This window comes from Mugil cephalus, chromosome 13 (genome assembly GCF_022458985.1).
Source record: "Mugil cephalus isolate CIBA_MC_2020 chromosome 13, CIBA_Mcephalus_1.1, whole genome shotgun sequence".
NCBI classification, from domain to species: Eukaryota; Metazoa; Chordata; class Actinopteri; order Mugiliformes; family Mugilidae; genus Mugil; species Mugil cephalus.
In genome coordinates this window covers 17,180,146-17,197,659 of record NC_061782.1, presented here as the reverse complement: position 1 = coordinate 17,197,659, position 17,514 = coordinate 17,180,146, and the positions used below count along the sequence as shown (strand labels likewise).

General features: G+C 43.8%; 1 protein-coding gene across 2 annotated transcripts; it reads left to right on the top strand.

The window, feature by feature from the left end:
- The first annotated feature begins 39 nt into the window (after window positions 1–39).
- On the top strand, window positions 40–17,482 carry pibf1 (progesterone immunomodulatory binding factor 1). Of its 2 annotated transcripts, XM_047602402.1 has the most exons (18): window positions 40–904; window positions 1,108–1,208; window positions 1,308–1,506; window positions 1,604–1,723; window positions 2,514–2,647; window positions 2,877–2,985; window positions 3,092–3,211; window positions 3,292–3,353; window positions 3,593–3,718; window positions 4,517–4,615; window positions 7,803–7,968; window positions 8,888–9,038; window positions 9,322–9,412; window positions 9,703–9,805; window positions 12,904–13,034; window positions 14,305–14,389; window positions 15,854–16,033; window positions 16,322–17,482. In XM_047602402.1, exons 1-18 carry the CDS (start codon window positions 638–640, stop codon window positions 16,373–16,375), a joined length of 2,298 nt encoding a protein of 765 aa, XP_047458358.1. In that variant the 5' UTR covers window positions 40–637; the 3' UTR covers window positions 16,376–17,482. The 2 variants fall into 2 exon arrangements, 1 of the variants encoding a protein (XP_047458358.1); XR_007113953.1 differs by lacking the exon at window positions 12,904–13,034.
- The last annotated feature ends 32 nt before the right edge of the window (window positions 17,483–17,514 follow it).

Below are 17,514 nucleotides of genomic sequence, written 5' to 3'. Positions count from 1 at the left end.
GTTTCGAAATAATATTCACATCTTCTCTGAAATAACAAGACCGTTCGCGCAAAAAAATATTAATATTGATGGTTTATTTTGGTTGACCATCTAATTTTCTCGATGAAAACAAAGCCGAAGAAGACAGAAGAGTAAACGATTGCCCGGCTTCATAAGGTAGCTCCCACTCTAGAGCGGCCCCCGTGTTAGGAGGTGGTACTGCATGGAAGCACAGCATCGAACCATGGACTAGTGGGTGTTGCCTGCACTGCACGCTAATTACCACAGAGGGCGCTGTAACTGACGCCACACAATAGTCGATGCGTTGGCGGTTAGCAGGCGGCTCGGAGCGGGACACTTGAAAATAAAAACAATTCAGTGTATGCTATTCCCAGCTCCAGAATGACACTTTTCTAAACAAGGAACTGCGTTTTATGTATCCACGCCTGAGTACGCCGGTTGTCAGTTTTAAACTATTCAGCTACAGCGGTGCTCGGTCGAGATTTGTTTTGCTCCGAACTAACGTTAAAGTGTAACATATCGCGATGTCCGCGAACTCTTCATTAACTTTCTAATCTCTAATCAGCTTTGGTGGCTAACGCGTATCATAGGCAGAAATAACAAGAGGACATAAAGTCAGCACCGAAGGCAACACACGATGCCTCAAAAGAAGCAACAGCTGAAGCCGACAGCGGCCAACGTCTCCAGCTCCTTGGACCTGGAGTCCGAGGACATCAGCCTGGAGACAACTGTGCCCACCACCGAGGACGTGTCCTCGTCCGACGAGCAAAGAGGCGGCTCCCAGAAGGTGACCCGCCAGCTGATCGAGAGGAAGGAGCTCCTGCAGACCCTCCAGCTGCTGAAGATCGAGCTTTCTCAGAAGAACCTCATCATCGACAACATGAAGGCAGACCACATGTCAAAGGTAGAGGAGGGGGACGGGTGATGCACAGTTTGTGCCAGAGGAAAAGTGGATGGTGTTTATTTGGACATATTAGGGTGTCCCCAAGTTTTAGTAACATCAGGAGAAGCATTTACCACAACTGTAAACTGTAAAAAGAGTAGGAAGTGGCTTAAATGTCTTATGATATTATTTCAGCGTATGTTTGTTGATCTGACATGTTTCAGATCGATGAGCTGGAGGAGAGGCTCAATGATGCTTTACATCAGAAACAAGTGCTGTCCCTGAGACTGGACAGCCAGCTGAAACTCACTCACGAGGAGAACAGGTGAGAGATTTGGAAGTATAAGTCAATATTCAAAAAGACGATCCACCTTGGCTGCCAGGCGTAAATGCAAACCATGCTAATGAACACCGTCCTCATCAGGAAGCAGCAGGCTCTGCGTAAACAGGAGATGGAGGGCATCCTGCTCAGGCAGCAGCAGCTGGAGGAGACCAACAGACAGCTGTGCGAGAAGGCTGGAGAGCTGAGGCGGTCTCTCAGGGACCTGGACATCTCGCAGGACAGGTACCAGGAGCTCCGTGGCCTCCCCGACGACAAACTCTCCATACAGGAATACGTAGCTGTGAGTACGAAGGAAGTGAAGTGTGATGATGTTCACTGGCGAGAGGCGAGAAGTTGTCAGGGAAAGTGATGACTCTTTCTTTGTGTTGTGTGTTTAGATGCGATTCTATGAGGCCGTGACTCCTCTGCGGAATCAGCTGGCTGATCTCAGTGTGAAGAAAGGCAGTTTGTCTGAAGAGGTGGACATACACAGAAGCAAAATGAAAGCTTTGATGGAGGTACAACGCGCATTTACACCCTTTTAACACACGTCTGTGTTGCTCTAATTGTCTCTGATATTTTCTTATTAATGCTTTTTGATCTAATAGGTTGTTTGTGCATTTTAACTGACCTGTGCATTATTATTTACTCATGTCTCCATAAATTTCATAAAGTTCAAATAAACTCAACTGTCGAACACGTGATCAACACAACACAATGCACTTTGTGACATTTCCCCATATTTACGAGCACACACACTCCATAATATGCCTAGAATGGAAGTCACATTTGTTGCCTTTTTAATTTTCTTTCTTTAAACACTCACGCTTTAAACAAACACACTATCAGGCTGTGAGTCACATATTTCGAAAGCGTTCGACAAAGAATGCAAGCAGGTCAAGAGTTTCCTTAACCCATGAAAACGTGAAAACGTGAAAACGCGACACGTGGTTTAATCCATCTAAAACGTGCTCTCTTTATCCCATGAGTGTCAGTTACAGTGTGTGTGTTTTGAAATGATCAATTTCACAACCTGTGGGGGGTTCAAAATGACAACAGTGTGAATTACAAAGAAAAGCCATCAAGAGATTGTAGTCAGCAGTCACTCTCTAGGCATAAATGGCACATAAATGAGATAACGAGGCCACATGCTGATGGCAAGGGTACAATTTTGCTTTTTTTCTCGGCAGGAGGCTGCAGGAGCATCTAAATACTGTTTTTGAACAGGTGCTTTCCTCTGCTGCCGCGGTTTATTTTTTCACGAATGTTGCCTTGTGTTTATGTGCATGTGTACGTGTGCGTCCACAGAGCTACGAGGAGGAGCGTCGGTTACGAACCGAGCTGGAGTTGAGGAGCCAGAGACTAACGTTAGAACTGGCCGACACCAAACAGCTGATCCAAGAAGGAGACTTCCGCCGAGAGAACTACCCAAACATCAAACGGTGCGTGTGACAGACAGAGTGTCGGGAAGTCAGCAGCATATAAGTAAAATTAAACTTCAACTAATGTGAGGTCCAGTAGAGCACATGGGAAACTCTTGATTTACATTGTAATTTAACTCAATTAATCATTTCCTGTGTTTAAATGTTAGTGTTAATGTTAGTAAAAATATTACTTGTGTATATATCTTGTCTTTTTATTGAACGTTGACTGTAACGCTGTGCTTCACAGTGAGCGTGACCACTTCGAGGCTGAACTGAAGGAGTTAAAGAGGAGATTTGAGACCGTCGACGTGTCTCACGCCGCCCTGACCAGAGAAAGGGACACGCTCAGCAAAGAGGTGCATGGCACATACCTATGAACCAACACACAGTTGATATATTTTGTCTTTCCACTCGTTAAAGCTGTGCCAAAGCGTTCAGTTCCTTTCTGTTTTTGGCCCCCAGGTGGCGACATCGCAGCAGTTGGTGACTCTCCTGCAGAAGGACAAGGAGTACCTGCACAGGCAGAACATGGAGCTCAGCGTGCGCTGTGCACATGAGGAAGACCGCCTGGAGAGGCTGCAGGTCCGCACAGTTCATCTGATACACAAAGGTTCATTCAGTTATGGGAAGAGGTCGCCTAATGTGTTCCCTTTGTTTTCCAGATACAATTAGAAGACGCGAAGAAAGCTAGGGAGGACGCCTATGAGAAATACGTAGCATCAAGGTTAGACTCTGTCTGTTACACCACCCATCACTAGTTAATATTCTAGTGCTTTTATTATCAAACACATAAAGGCAGAAGCTGTATAAAAATATCAGTCTGACATCAAAGGATGACCGGCAAAGAGTTTGACTGCATCGTGACCTCTCCTCTGATCTGACCTGAAAGAAGAAAGCCTCCCCGGGAAAATGCTGTTTCCATAACTCTGTTCGTATTTGTTTTTCATCTCCTTTCCTCCACAGAGACCACTATAAGTCCGAGTATGAGACCAAGCTGAGAGAGGAGCTGGAGAACATCAGAGTGAAAACCGGTCAGGAGATCGACAACCTGCAGAGGACCTCCAGGGAGATGTATGAGAGGGAGAACAGGTATCAGCAACCTTTTATATAAGACACTGCAACAGGTATCAGAGGGGCTGTCCAAACCGGAGGATGTTTTTAAGAAGCATCTAATTCCATGACATGCGCAAGACTGATGCTTCATTCATATTCGCACATTTACAAAGACTTTCTGATCCTTAAATCTGGTAGCAGCAGAGAAACGGTGAGAAATGGTTCTCATCGGTACAACAAGGTGTGAACTCAGTCAGGTGGAACATCTTTTCATGTGATCTCACCGGGAAGTGGATGTAAACAAAACAGAGAGTGCAGCGCAACGACTTTCTGCCGCGTCATAACACTTTGCATAAAGAAAAAGCCGAAGCGCGGGTTTAAATGAGGACTCCACACCAGGTGACTGTTATTGCAGCTGTCAGATTTGTTATCTGTATCATACTTCGTCAAATTAGCCTAAAGGGCTAGGAGGTTTACCGTTGCCTGACACCATTGTGTCGAGTAAGGATTTAAACACCTCGCATTACCAGAAAATTTGGGTCACACATCAGCATAGAGCGATGTCCAGACTGGGTGTCTCCTTAGTGGAACCTGAAGTCTGAGCCCAGCATTAGCGAAGAGACGCCACCGACACGATGGCTGACCTGCTGTTTTCATCGGCTCATCTGTGGCAACTGAATTGATTCATGCAAATGTCGAAGTCGAGAAAGAGCCATACCGCCGATACTTCACAGCAGCCTCAAGATAAATGGAAACATGAACACAAATTAAAAAACTGAGTCGTTTATGAGACATAAAACGTGTGTTTGTGTGTGTGTGTGTGTGTTTGACCAGGAATTTACGCGAGGCCAGAGACAACGCGGTGCTGGAGAAGGACAGAGCAGTGGCTGCAGAGAGGGACGCTCAGTCCAGATATGACCAGCTCCTAGAGCAGTGAGTTTCACCGCCCTATCACGAACACGAAAAGTGTGACACAGGTGCACGTACACGCGCTTCGTCGGCCGAACCTTGACGCGCTGGTGCCTACATATTTTTCCGCCGTCCTTTTCTGCCTTTCCTCCGTGACTGCAAATCAAACTCAAAGGTGACAGGTAAAGTGTTGAATGCGGTTTACAAGAAAATATTTTCTTATTTCACATTTACAACAGTTCAGTGTTGTAAAGAATGCTCAGGGAGGATTGTTTCATCTCTTGTCATGTGTCGTGTGTGACAGCTGCTGGCCTGGCCTACGACTTACGTACTCAGTTGTACTTCCTGGAAGTAATGGAAGTTTAAGGAGCTTCACCTGAGGGCAGCTGGCACCAGGTGGTACATTTCTTCGTTGTCACATTTAACCGCATCATATCTTTTCTGACAGCCGATTTGCATATTGCTAGTATGTTGTTTGTCAGGTTGACTACATAATGCGTGCGTTGTTATAATAGAAGCTGCTGTTTAGCTTGGATGCCTCGTGCGTTTCTGTCGAAGCTGCGAGATTGTTCTGGTTCTGACGTGGACGTGCAAGCCAACAGCAGCCTGTCATTAGTGAATGCGGTGGGAGCGGCGGGACTCCGGTGGCTGCGGTCTACCGTCCCTTACTTAAGATCACATGAGTGCTTCGCTGCGAGTGAGCAATCGGGAGGTCGAGTGGAAGTCAGAGTTCACTCGTAGTCGGCCCAGGACCCAACATGTATCACTGGCCTGGCCGTCTGTCTGGCTAACAGCAGAGAAATACTTTCCACGCGGTGTGAATGAGAAATGAGAGGCGGGTTACCGTGAAGTAATGGAGACAGTTTATTTGTCGGGAAACTCCTTGAACCGTCGCCAGTGATTTTAAATAGCTCCTTTAAGCTTTAACAGTTGTTGCTTTTTTAGTTATTTTTTTTTTCTCCGCACTCTTAAGTTTTAGTGGTTTGTGTCCGAGTTGCTCCTCTCTGTCTCTCCTCCAGGCAACGGTGGCCGTCTCAGCTGAGCCTCGGAAGGTGCCTCTGGGTCGTGGCCTAGTAGGAAATCTTGCTTGGAAATTGCAACAGATATATTGTGAACACAGCTGCGCAGAAATACTTTAAGCCTGCATTTTGTTCCTTGTTGCAGGAGCAGTCGCTGTCCTATTTTTGCGCTGTGTTTCCTACACGCCTACGAACGCTCACTTGCCAGTTTATTAAGTACCCTTTTGAAAAAATGTTCTAATGCAGGGTGAGGAGATTTAAGCGGGACAGTATTTATTGAGTTGATTCAACTGTTTTCATTTCGGATGCTGCGTTTGGTAGCGCAGTCGATTTCTTATGTTTTTGTACCAAATATGTTTCTGTTATTTTGACGACCTCACTTTAGCTGGTTGTCTAGGATAATAAGTGTTTAATTCAATCCAGTTTACACGACGCAAACTACATTCTCCAAAATGATCACAAGGCCGAATGACCACCTTTCTCCCACGGTCACGAAGAAGTATTCAGTGCAGGACTTTTATATTAGAATTTATTTGTTTTTGCCTGTGACGCATTCTTAAACATTGGCGCTGCAAAAATCTGGCTCATTTTTCACTTTCACTTTTTAAGCTTTTTCTGTATCAGAGGCATCCACACATCAGCAGCAGCAGCAGCAGCAGCAGCAGTGTCCCTGTCCTGAGTTACTACTACATGCCATTCATTTCTTTAGATCCAAACCACCAGCTGTTGGTCTTTCCATACACACACACACACACACACACTGCGCTGCTCTCCCTCGCGCTCTCGCCCGCGATCACATTCCCTCTTTGCGTCGCATCGCAAGCCAGCAACGACAGATGCTAGCCTCAAGCCCTTAACCCCTAACCCCACACATGCCCCCTATTTTTGGGGCAAAGAATGAGGGGGGACAAGCTTGAAATGGCGTCAGATGATTGAAGCACGGAGAGCGCGCTTCAACCTCAGCGCGCTACTTCCGAAATACTCTCTAACAAGCCCATTCACGGTGATCTGATTGTCCAGAGGTGTCGAGTACGATTTTTCCATTTCCACTTTTCGGGCCAACCTGAACTTGCTGTGACTATTTTGCCTCGGGGAGCCCCGGAGTCAGGGACCTGTTGAAGCTGTAAATACCTCCATTAAATGTGGACATTTTGAGGACAGGCTAAGAGCAGGCTGACTGCACCCTTCTGGAAAAGCAAGTTGCATTTTTTGAGCGGAATTCTTCTTCTTTGCTTCTAGGTCGTAGCCATCATTAACCAAAGAAGGAAAAGGCATAAAATGTCGACCATGTGTACATGTCTGTCAGCGTGAGCGCATAGCTCAGGCCTGCGCACTGTGAATGATGAAATCTTATCAGGTCAGCTGTAATCGAGAGTTATTAATATTATCCAGCCAACCTCCATGCCTTCATACAGTCTGCGCGCACGCTCGAATGCTGCCTAAGGAGGAGCTCTGTAACAGAAGTTCTCGCTATGGCAAATTACCATTTCTATTTTCTCCTCATTATGCGTTTATTTTTAATCTACAAACTATATGAAAATGCTATTTTTTTAAACCGATAATCCACGGCACTCAATTTCAAACGTTGCTGAAAAGAGCAAAATAGAAAATTCTCATATGCGAGAAGCAATTAACCAATGTTTGGCCAAGATCAGCTTGATAAAGGACTGGAATGATTTTTAACCATTATCAGATTGATTGTACTTTTTCTTTTTTTTTTTTTGCAGTTTAATTGATTTGTTTATATTGGAGACGCGGTGTTATTTTCTCTTTTCTTGGTTAAAGCCTGAATAGAAAAACTTTGCGGCCGCTGCCAACTGGAACCGCTGGAGATCAAACGAGCCTAAGCGCTGCTGCAGGCGCCGCTCAGAAACTAAAAGTGTAACGTAATGAACTGAAACTTGGCTTTCTTGCTCAGTGGCCGACTGTATGTTGATGCAGTTGCCAAGGTCTAGAAACCCATCCAGCGTAAAAAGTCGTAGGTAGGTCACTGCGGAAGGGACACTAACTAATCTCTTCCTTACCGATTTCGACACAAATGTAAATAACTGAATCTATATGAATAAAGCTGTTGGTTTGAAACCACCAGGAATGCCTGAGCTAAAACCAAGGGCTTACAGCCAAGTCTACCCTCTGCGTGACACGTCCACGTGGTGTTTGATTGTCTTTGTGTCCATCTATCTGTTTTCAAGGTTTCGTCAGCTCCAGCTGGGTACTGACAGCCGGGTGGCAGAACTGTCCAACCAGGCCAAGCTGCACTCCTTCGAAGCCGAGCGCGCTCACCTGGTCAAGGATGAGACGAGCAAGGCCCTGGCTCAGTGTCAGGTGGAGTGTGAGAAACAGCAAAAGAAACTGGAGGTACTTGCACACGCTCAAAATAAACACACAGGCGTTTACCTGGTTACTAAAAGTATCGCAGCCAAGTTAGGTTTTTTATTTTTTTTTTTCCTCTCCTTGAATTAATTTGAGGTTGCTTGGCAACCCAACAAGCCCAACAAGTGGATGGTTTAATGGATGTCAAACAATAAACTCTTAAGTACATGTCTCATTGGCGTCATCTATTTGCATGAAAAGAACTAGAAAATCAGTTCCAAAACTTCCAAGAAATTCACTCCTTCAGTCGTGTTGTGGCTCGTCGCTGACTGTAAATTTATTATAGGGTAGTGACAGTACACAGTGCTCCTCCTGTACAGGTGCAATTGCTGCTTTTATTTTACATCATGTTTTGCCACATTTAACATGACAAATGTTTTATTTGCAAGGGCCATTTGTATAAATGATTACAGCTACGCGGTCTTTCCAGTTTCTTTTTTTTTTTTTTTTTTTTCAGAGCACCCAGTTGAAGCCTGTTTATCTCGGAATAAATGGTCCCCTTGAAACTCAACCCCTGATTTTAGGTTGTCGCCTCAAGCACTTATTAAATGAAACTCGCTTCATGTCACATTAATTAATAGGACCAACCCTATTTCGCATCTTTCCATTTAATTGTTAGGGTTTAAGGTTGGTTTTAATTCTTAAGCCGTTTTTGAACCCGGCCCATTTCTGTCTTTCTTTCTCTATTTCTCGTCTATTGTCCACTAAGTGCAGTAAATGGGTTTTGACTAAGCTTGAGTATTAGGTTATGACCTACTGTATACTGTCATTTTCTTACAGTGATGGAAGTTCCCATTTACATTTAATTTTAATTTTAATTTATATTAATTACAGCCCGCAGAGGGAATGTTTATGCCATATGAAATTCGCTTCGCTTCATTTTTTTTCTCCTCCTTCCCCTCAGCTCCTCACTCAGGAGTTTTACAGGCTCCAAACGTCATCTGAGAAGCGGGTGACGGAGCTGCAAGCTCAGAATGCCGAGCAGGCGTCCCGGCTGGAAACGTACGAAAAGCTCGAGCAAGAGCTGGACCAGGTCACCATGCAGGCTGCCGAAAGTAAGGACATCCGCTCTGCAGCGGACACATGAAACACATGAAGCACAAACAAACAGGCGCTGACCTGACATCAGAGAACATGTTAGGTAGAAATTAGAGACGGCATTATACTGGACTGAGATCAAAGGAAAGTGTGTGGAAAGTATGATGAAAGCTGCTGAGTGAAACTACAGAATATCGGGTAAACGAACGAATGTGTGAGCCACGAGCAACATGAGGAAAATCAGCCACGTCTCCACATGTTTAATTCATACGCTGCGTTTGTGTTTCCCTCTGTCGCCAGTTGAGAACGAAGAGGAGGCAGAAAGAGTCCTGTTCTCATACGGCTACGGAGCCAATGTTCCCACAACGGCCAAGAGAAGACTGAAGCAGAGGTGGAGTCACCACATAAAAGACCTCCCCAAGAGCAGCGCTCAGATCATGCTCATTATAGATTAGCATCTGAAATCTGAACAATGATTTTGTTGTGGTTTTTATTAGTTGTTGGGAATCAGAACTAATAAACTGGGCATCATTCCACAGAAAAACCAGTAATAGATGCCACTGTTATGGTAACATAAACATGTCAAAGAAACAACATGGAAATAGACGCAAGTGTGGTCTTGTTGGCGTTGTTTTCGCATTTTGGAATTTCCATAACCGCGTTTGTGTGCTTGTCATCCAGCGTTCACCTGGCTCGCAGGGTGCTGCAGCTCGAGAGGCAGAATACGTCGCTGAGGAGGGAGCTGGACAGACACAAGTCACAGACGGGACATGTATCAGAGGAGGTACGCACGCGATACATGATAAAAAATAATAATAAAAAAACACTGCAAGTCAGTACCTGCAAACACGCTTTGTTTTCCCACCATCACAAATCTCCCACAGCAACTTGGATGATTGTTACTTAATAGCTTCAATCAGAGTCCTAATGATTTATTTCAGCTGGCTTTCATCTTCCCTTCTTAACATGGCACAGTCATTGTTACAGAGCCAAATCTGGTAGCTTCTCTCTCATCATACACCGTTTAGCCTCTCTCACCAGAGATCGCTCTCTGAACGTGGCCCTGACATTCACCCCGGTATACACTCACCAGCCACTTTATTAGGTACACCTTGCTAGTAAAAGGTTGGGCCCCCTTTTGTCTTCAGAATTGCCTTATTTCTTTGTGACATACTTTCAACAAGGTGCTGGAAACATTCCTCAGAGATTTTGGTCCATATTGACATGATAGCATCACACATTTGCTGCAGATCGGCTGCACATCTATGATGAGAATCTCCTGTTCCACCACATCCCAAAGGTGATGGTCTATTGGATTGAGATCTGGTGACTGTGGAGGCCATTGGAGTACAGTGAACTCATTGTCATGGTCCAGAAACCAGTTTCAGATGATATGAGCTTTGTGACGTGGTACATTATCCTGCTGGAAGTAGCCGTCAGAAGATGGTCCACTGTGGTCATAAAGGGATGGACATGGTCAGCAACAATACTCAGTATAACTTGAGCATGGTTTAAATGCCACAGCCTACCTAAGGCGCCTTAAGTGCGCCAAGAAAATATCCCTCACGCCATTACACCACCACCACCAATCTAAACCGTTGATACAAGGCAGGATGGATCCATGCCTTCATGTTGTTTACGCCAAATTCTGACCCTGACATCTGAATGTTGCAGCTGAAATTGAGACTCGTCAGACCAGGCAACGTTTTTCCAAACTTCTATTGTCCAATTGTGTTGTTGAGCCTGTGTGAACTGTAGTCACAGTTTCTTGTTCTTAGCTGACAGGAGTGGCACCTGGTGTGGATTAATGTGTTGTGCATTCAGAGATGGTATTCTGCATTCCTTGGTTGTAACGAGTGGTTATTTGAGTTACTGTTGCCTTTCTATTATCTCCAACCAGTCTATCCATTCTTCTCTGACCTCTCACATCAAGGCAAGGGACATTTTCTTTATTTTGCACCGTTCTCTGTAAACCCTAGAGATGGTTGTGCGTTAAAATTCCGGTAGATCAGCAGTTTCTTAAATACTCAGACCAGCCTGTCTGGTACCAACAACCATACCACGTTCAAAGTCACTTAAATCCCCTTTCTTCCCTGTTCTGATGCTCAGTTTGAACTTCAGCAAGTTGTCTTGAACACCCCTACATGTCTAAATGCACCGAATTGCAGCCATGTCATTGGCTGATTAACTATTTGTGTTAACAAGCAATCGAACAGGTGTACCTAATAAAGCGGCAAGTGAGTGTAGATTGGCTTGGAAAATGGTAAGGGGTTGTGAGTTTGCTGACCACGTTGAGTGTAGAGCGACAATTCGAGGCACCTCACAAGTTGCAGCGTTACAATAATCCCAAACATCTTCAGCAAGTAGAAGAACGGTGGATCTCCAATCGATGGTGTGTCTCCCACAGAGCCCTGATAGTAACACTTTGCCTATAATCTAGATCTGTGGTGCAGCAGAGCTCATGGTGCATTTCATTTCCCACGACAGAAAATTCCCCCTCCTCCTGCCTCCTACACACCATCTTACTCAGACCTGTAACATTGTGCGCGTTGCGGTAATTTCAGTAAAAGTTACCACTGCTCAACACTTATGAGCTCACCGTTCACTTCTAACATCCATTGTTTGAAGCAAATAGAAAAGCTCAACACACGGCTGCTAGTTTTAATCGCACAATGATAAAATACACCAGCGCCCTAGTTGGTTATAAATGACGTAAGGCTGTGCGTAGAGCTGTTTCTGGACTAAAAACCGCTCTGTAACTTGGTTTAATCCTGACCCTAGGTTCTCCAAAAAAGCTTAGAACAACCTAGGAGAATCACTGTATTAAGTTTAGCTACAGCCTGGCCAAATATCCGAGTCTACACATCCAGTCGTGTCAGGAAAATGACACGCTGGTTAACAGCAGACATCAGACACCGCAGACCCGCCTAGAAGAAAAGTAAAACTTTGCGTTGGTACCTGTCGCACATGTGTCAACGGCCGTGCCAAAAAGCCGTGATGGGCAGGCGGATCAGTCCCCAAACAGCGCGCCGCGCCAATCAGAGCCTTTGTTGTGTTTGGAACACCACGTGCGCTTGGAACACTGAGGCTTTCGTTTTCTGTCTGTGTGTGGAGTCACGTGTCTCTCGAAAGCTTCCGGAGAGAGGCTTGAATGTATGTGAGTGACAGCTCAGGTGGCCCTCTGCTCATTCATCGCTCCTTTTTATAATCCCATTGAGTGGAGAGGTTATGTAAGGCGGGACGGAGAGAGCACGTTTGAGTCAAAATAAGCCGCCCATTCAACTGTCAGCCATGATTGACTCGCACTCCACTGGAATACCTCATAATTCATCATGTATGAAAGAAAAAGCTGAAAAATGACACTTCCTTTTCACTGGAATGGGTGTTAACCACTTAGCCACCCACACAAGGGCCCTGACTAACTAACTGTTGTCCTTACCCTCCCACCCAGTTGTACTCACTGGCTATAAAACTTGTTTAATGTATAACACCCGGACTTTATCTGTTGTTTGGCAGATTTTAAGCAGATACTGGCTGAACATTATCGTACGTGCTTTTAGTCAAAGGAATCCAGAGCAGATACGCTTTCATAAAAACATTTATGAACCCCTGATGACATCAGCAATAAGAGTTGTAGTTTTAAGAGTCATTCACAAATATACACAGGTTTGCACAATTTCGTTTACATCTGGTTTTACTGCAGCGTTACATTCTGTTTAGCGAACGTTAGGATGCGTTCCACTCGCTCAGGTGTGTGTGGAGTCGCCCGTGTGAAAATTGTGAACCTGTGTAGTTTCCAGTCGACCTCCCCGGATTGTGTTGAGGAAGTAGTCGTGCTGTAATTGCTCACTCACACACACACACATGTGCGTTGCTCCTCAGCTGCTGGCAGCCAACCAACTCTTACAGCAGACGCAGCAGCCTTATAGCTACCTGATTGACACAGTGAGACAAAGAGATGCACAGATCAGCGCGCTGAAGGAACGAGTCACCTCGCTCGAGGACGATGTCAGGTAAACCCAGAGAAAACTGCACGCAAGCATGACCTGTACTTAATTTTTTTTTTTTTTTAAAACACGTTTAGTTGAAGGTCAATATTTCCTTTCCCTCTGACTTGCCAAACAATTCTGAATTTCATTTGTTAGATTTGCTCGTCACAGCAGCGGGCTGTAATCTCTGCTTTGTCCTTATCTCTATGTAATCTTACGTCCCTGACACACCTCAAGTCTTCATGCAAACCAGCCTGTGTGCATGTCTTTCCCCAGTAAGCGAGGTTTTCACCTCATCACACCTACGGCTACCTGGCACTGACCTTAATCCCTCTCAATTTTTAGCCTGACAAATATGCAAACTGACAGAGTGCAGGTTTTCTCTTGCTCCTTGCTCCTGCTGAGCGCTCACCTGGGGCAAGCAGGGGATGGAGGGTGGGGTGGGGGGGGGGAATTAAATGCTGTCAAGCTTCTCAAACCTGCCCGACTGATGGAAATACTGAAGTTTTCCTGTGGCTGTGCGGCGTCATCAATTTAACAGCAGCGACATGGAGCACGAGAGATTCTCACTTGATGTACTGAAGTTTCTTTTTTTTTTTTTTTTATCTTCACTGAATTCTGACATTCAGAATTCAGCTCAAATTGGGCTTCGATATCTCAGGCTATAACAGTCTTTTTTTTCTTTCCTCAGAGCCAACAGTGGTGGAGCTATGTTAAGATTTGCATGATGATTTGATTTTAAGCTCGCCCCCATTACAAGTTCCTGCTTGTGTGTTTCACAGCTCCGAGGAAAAAAAAAACATTTAGACAGTGTAAAGAAATAAGACTCATAAACTCTGGATGAAATTCACCATTTGTGTGTTTTTTTTTGTGTTTTTGATGCCGCTGGCACAAGGAAGCCAAAACACTAGATATGATGATAGATGGATTAGCTTATTTTCCACTGTCTTGTCTTTTTACAGTGAGACAAACAAAATAACATTTAAACTCCACTTGCCACACCTTATCATCTGAGCCGTGTATTAACACAAACCTGACTCCACCCTCAAGGAAAATAAAATAGTGCTTATTAACATCTACTGTACGAAGAACATTAAACTATATCTGAAGTCTTTGTTGTGATTTGAAGCGTCTCGTAAACCATGGAGCAGTGATTCAGAGGAAATAACACAAGTTTTACAAAACCTTACGTAACTTACTAGAATGTTGAATTAATAACTTGTACCATTGTGTTGCTTCCGTGCCGATTAAAGGTCTGATTTGTTTTTGTGTTGCTCCTTTCATTTAACCGCAGTTCTCTGAGGAAAGAGCGGACTGCGCTACAGCAAGTGAAAAACAACATGGCCGCAGATTTGGAGCGACTTCTCAACCACAGAGAGGTACGCGTGATGATGGTGCCGGCATTTATCCGGCTGCTGTCTTCATGTAATGATATTTGTTTCTTGTCAATTACTCTACTTATTAGTTTCCAAACAGTGTTAAAACCTCCCTAATGCGAAATCCCTGCACCTTAGGATTCTTCTTTAGATTAGATTTAGATTCTTCAGATTCTGTGTAAAACTTGATATATTCTTAGTTATACAGTTGGCATTAAATAAAACTAGTAAATGTGATCCGACAAGGTAAATCTTTGGTTCTGAAACCAGCCAGCAGTTATCTTAGTTACGCACTAATATCCATTCCCTAGTAACAATGATTAGTCACTAATCATTACAGCTCTAGATATGTTGGCTGTTTTGTAGCTGTGATTTGTGTGCTGTTGTGCTGTTCCAGATTGAGAGAAACAAGAAGTTCCAACAAAACAAACCCTTGCAGCAGCCGATGCTGTACTAACTGAATCTTTTTCAATCTCACTCTTCTATAAAACATTAGAAAAATGTCAAAAATGTCCATGGTAATATCCCAGAGCTCAAGCTGATATCGTCAAATCTCAGCTAAATGACTAACCCTGAGAATATTTAAGTAATAGTTTAAGACGGGAACTAAATCTTACATTTGAGATTTGACAATGCAGAACCGTTTGATATTTCTGTTTAAAAAATGAAAATAGACGCTGTACTTCCTACGTGCAGGAATAGGAACTGTAACCAATAATGTCTGTAATATTTATTGTTATTTATAATATATAGTTTTTAGCTATCGTGCTATCCCCTTTGCTCCTGTAACATTGTAAATGCGTCTGCTGTAAAACTAGTAAAAGACTGCCTTATCTTATCTCGATTCATAAACTTGAATTATTGGCGTTTGATATCTGCACACGACTATTTATTGCGCTGTGTTGCAACGCTTCCTTCAAGACTGTGCATGCTTGCGCGAGCGTGTGCGTGCGTGTGCACGCACGGCGGAGTGCGTCCCCCCGAGCCAGCCGTTTGCTGCATGAAGTATGTGTCCTGTCACAGACAGCTGTTCCTCAGCTTGGCTTTTTGGGATGCCTGTAGGGTGCGTGTGTGCTCGTGTGTGTGTGTGTGTGCGTGCGTGACATGCCAGGGCTCATGTCCTCAGAGGTGATAAATAGAACCGTGAAATGGCTCAGAGTCCTCCCCTCTTCCCCGCTGCTGACACCCCTGCAGACCCTTGAGCTTGTTCAAATTATTATACAAGTCGTCCTGTTGCTGGACAAATATGTCACCAGACGTGGGTCCAAATTCTTGAAAACAAATATTATAAAGCAGATGTTTTACACGTGGGGAAAAACAAAAAAAAGATCCACATTTTAGTGAGCCAATTTTCACTAGAGGTTTCTGGGCGTTTCACACTCATACGAAATTTCTCAAGCATCTCCATTTGTTGTTTCATTCTTGTTTCCTCATCTCTCTTTTTTTATAAACCGTGTGATTCTCCAGGAGTTAGCTGTGATGAAGCAGGTCCTGATCAGCATGCGGTCCAGACAGGGAGACGCTCTAAACCCATTGGAATCAGATAAAGCTGCTACGAGGACCTCTGGTTCAGGAAAACAGCAGTCCAGGCGTTTGAGCAGGACCACAGAAGAGGAATCGCCAAACAAACCTAAGCCCACAGTGTTTGTAAGTGTCTGACTTGGTAACACCCTTGTGTGAGTCACACTGTTTTAACCTGCTTGGACAGAAGTTCAGACAAAAGAGGGATGTGTGTTGACAGAAAATTAATGATGTCTTTTTTTGTCATTTGAGCTTTTTAGCACAGTTGGCTCAGTAGGGATAAGTTGTATTATACTAGATAGATAGATAGATAGATAGATAGATAGATAGATAGATAGATAGATAGATATGCGAGAATATTTTTATAACAGACTTCTCTTACGATCTCCTTTTCTCTGTCTCTTTTGTTGACAGACCAATAAAGAGGTTCCTGATTGGTACTCAAAGCAGAAGCAGAAACACAAGTGAACATTTCTGCAGCTACTGGAGCAGTCACTCAGGGTGTTGATAGGATTTTTTGAAGCCTTTTCTGTGTTAAACTTGTCATCAACTTTTCAAATATAAAACCACAAACTCTTTGAAACTGTCTACGTTTTGTTTTTCTCCTCCTCGGTTAAATCAGTGGATAAAATCCCTGGTTTAGAATCGGGGGTATTACGTTCCACCAGGTACACATTCCTGCCTAACGGACTGCCCAAAAATTCCTCTCGCTTGGCAGTGGTGGATTTTATTTGGTCTGTCTATCATCATTTCTTCTTCTGTCTGAGGTTTGCCGAGAACTGGTCACTACAGACAAGCAGCATTGCAGGAACCTAGGATTTGCATGAGTTGAGACTCCTGCGGCTTTAAATATAGACATAGTAGGCATACCTTTATCATTTCAGATCATGTTCTTATCGGTGTCGTATTAAACTCAGTCGGAGGACTGCTATAAAGCTCACTTTTTCCCCCTTTCCCCTTTTCAGGAGTTCGTTTCCCCCTCATTTTAATTGTAACGTACACTTTCAAATATTTATTTTGTTTAGTCATTCTCATTGTGCAAGATATTTAAACTTCCTTGCAGTAAATATGTGTTTGTCTGGATTACACAAATTATTTACTCAGTTTGACAGGACCTGATAATGTGTAGATGTAAAGTCACCACCCAGATCAGAGTGTTCACAACAGCAAACAATAAAGTCAGGGTGTTTTAGATTTCAGCCACTCGACGTGTGTTCGCTGCAGTTTTACAGTAGGACATCAGTACAAAGTCAGTAGTTTAATGATGCATCTACATGTACTTGCCCTATAAAATGTTGTTTGTATTTTACTCATTTAAATTCAGTACAGATTTGAGACACCTCTACATGAGTCATCTTACATCTTTTATTTGAGTCAACTTTTTATTCAGCAGCATTTGTCTGCCAGCTTTTGTTACATCATATGTCTACGAATGATTACTTTACAGCCGCAATTAGCTCAGCCTTTACCAGCTGCAGCTGTGCACACAAACACATTCATATCATCCTAAAATAATGAATGATTTACAAAATATTTTTGTATCAGCTTAGAAATAAATAAAAGGACTGCTTAATATGTTGTTTAAGTACGCATTTCATCTATTCTGA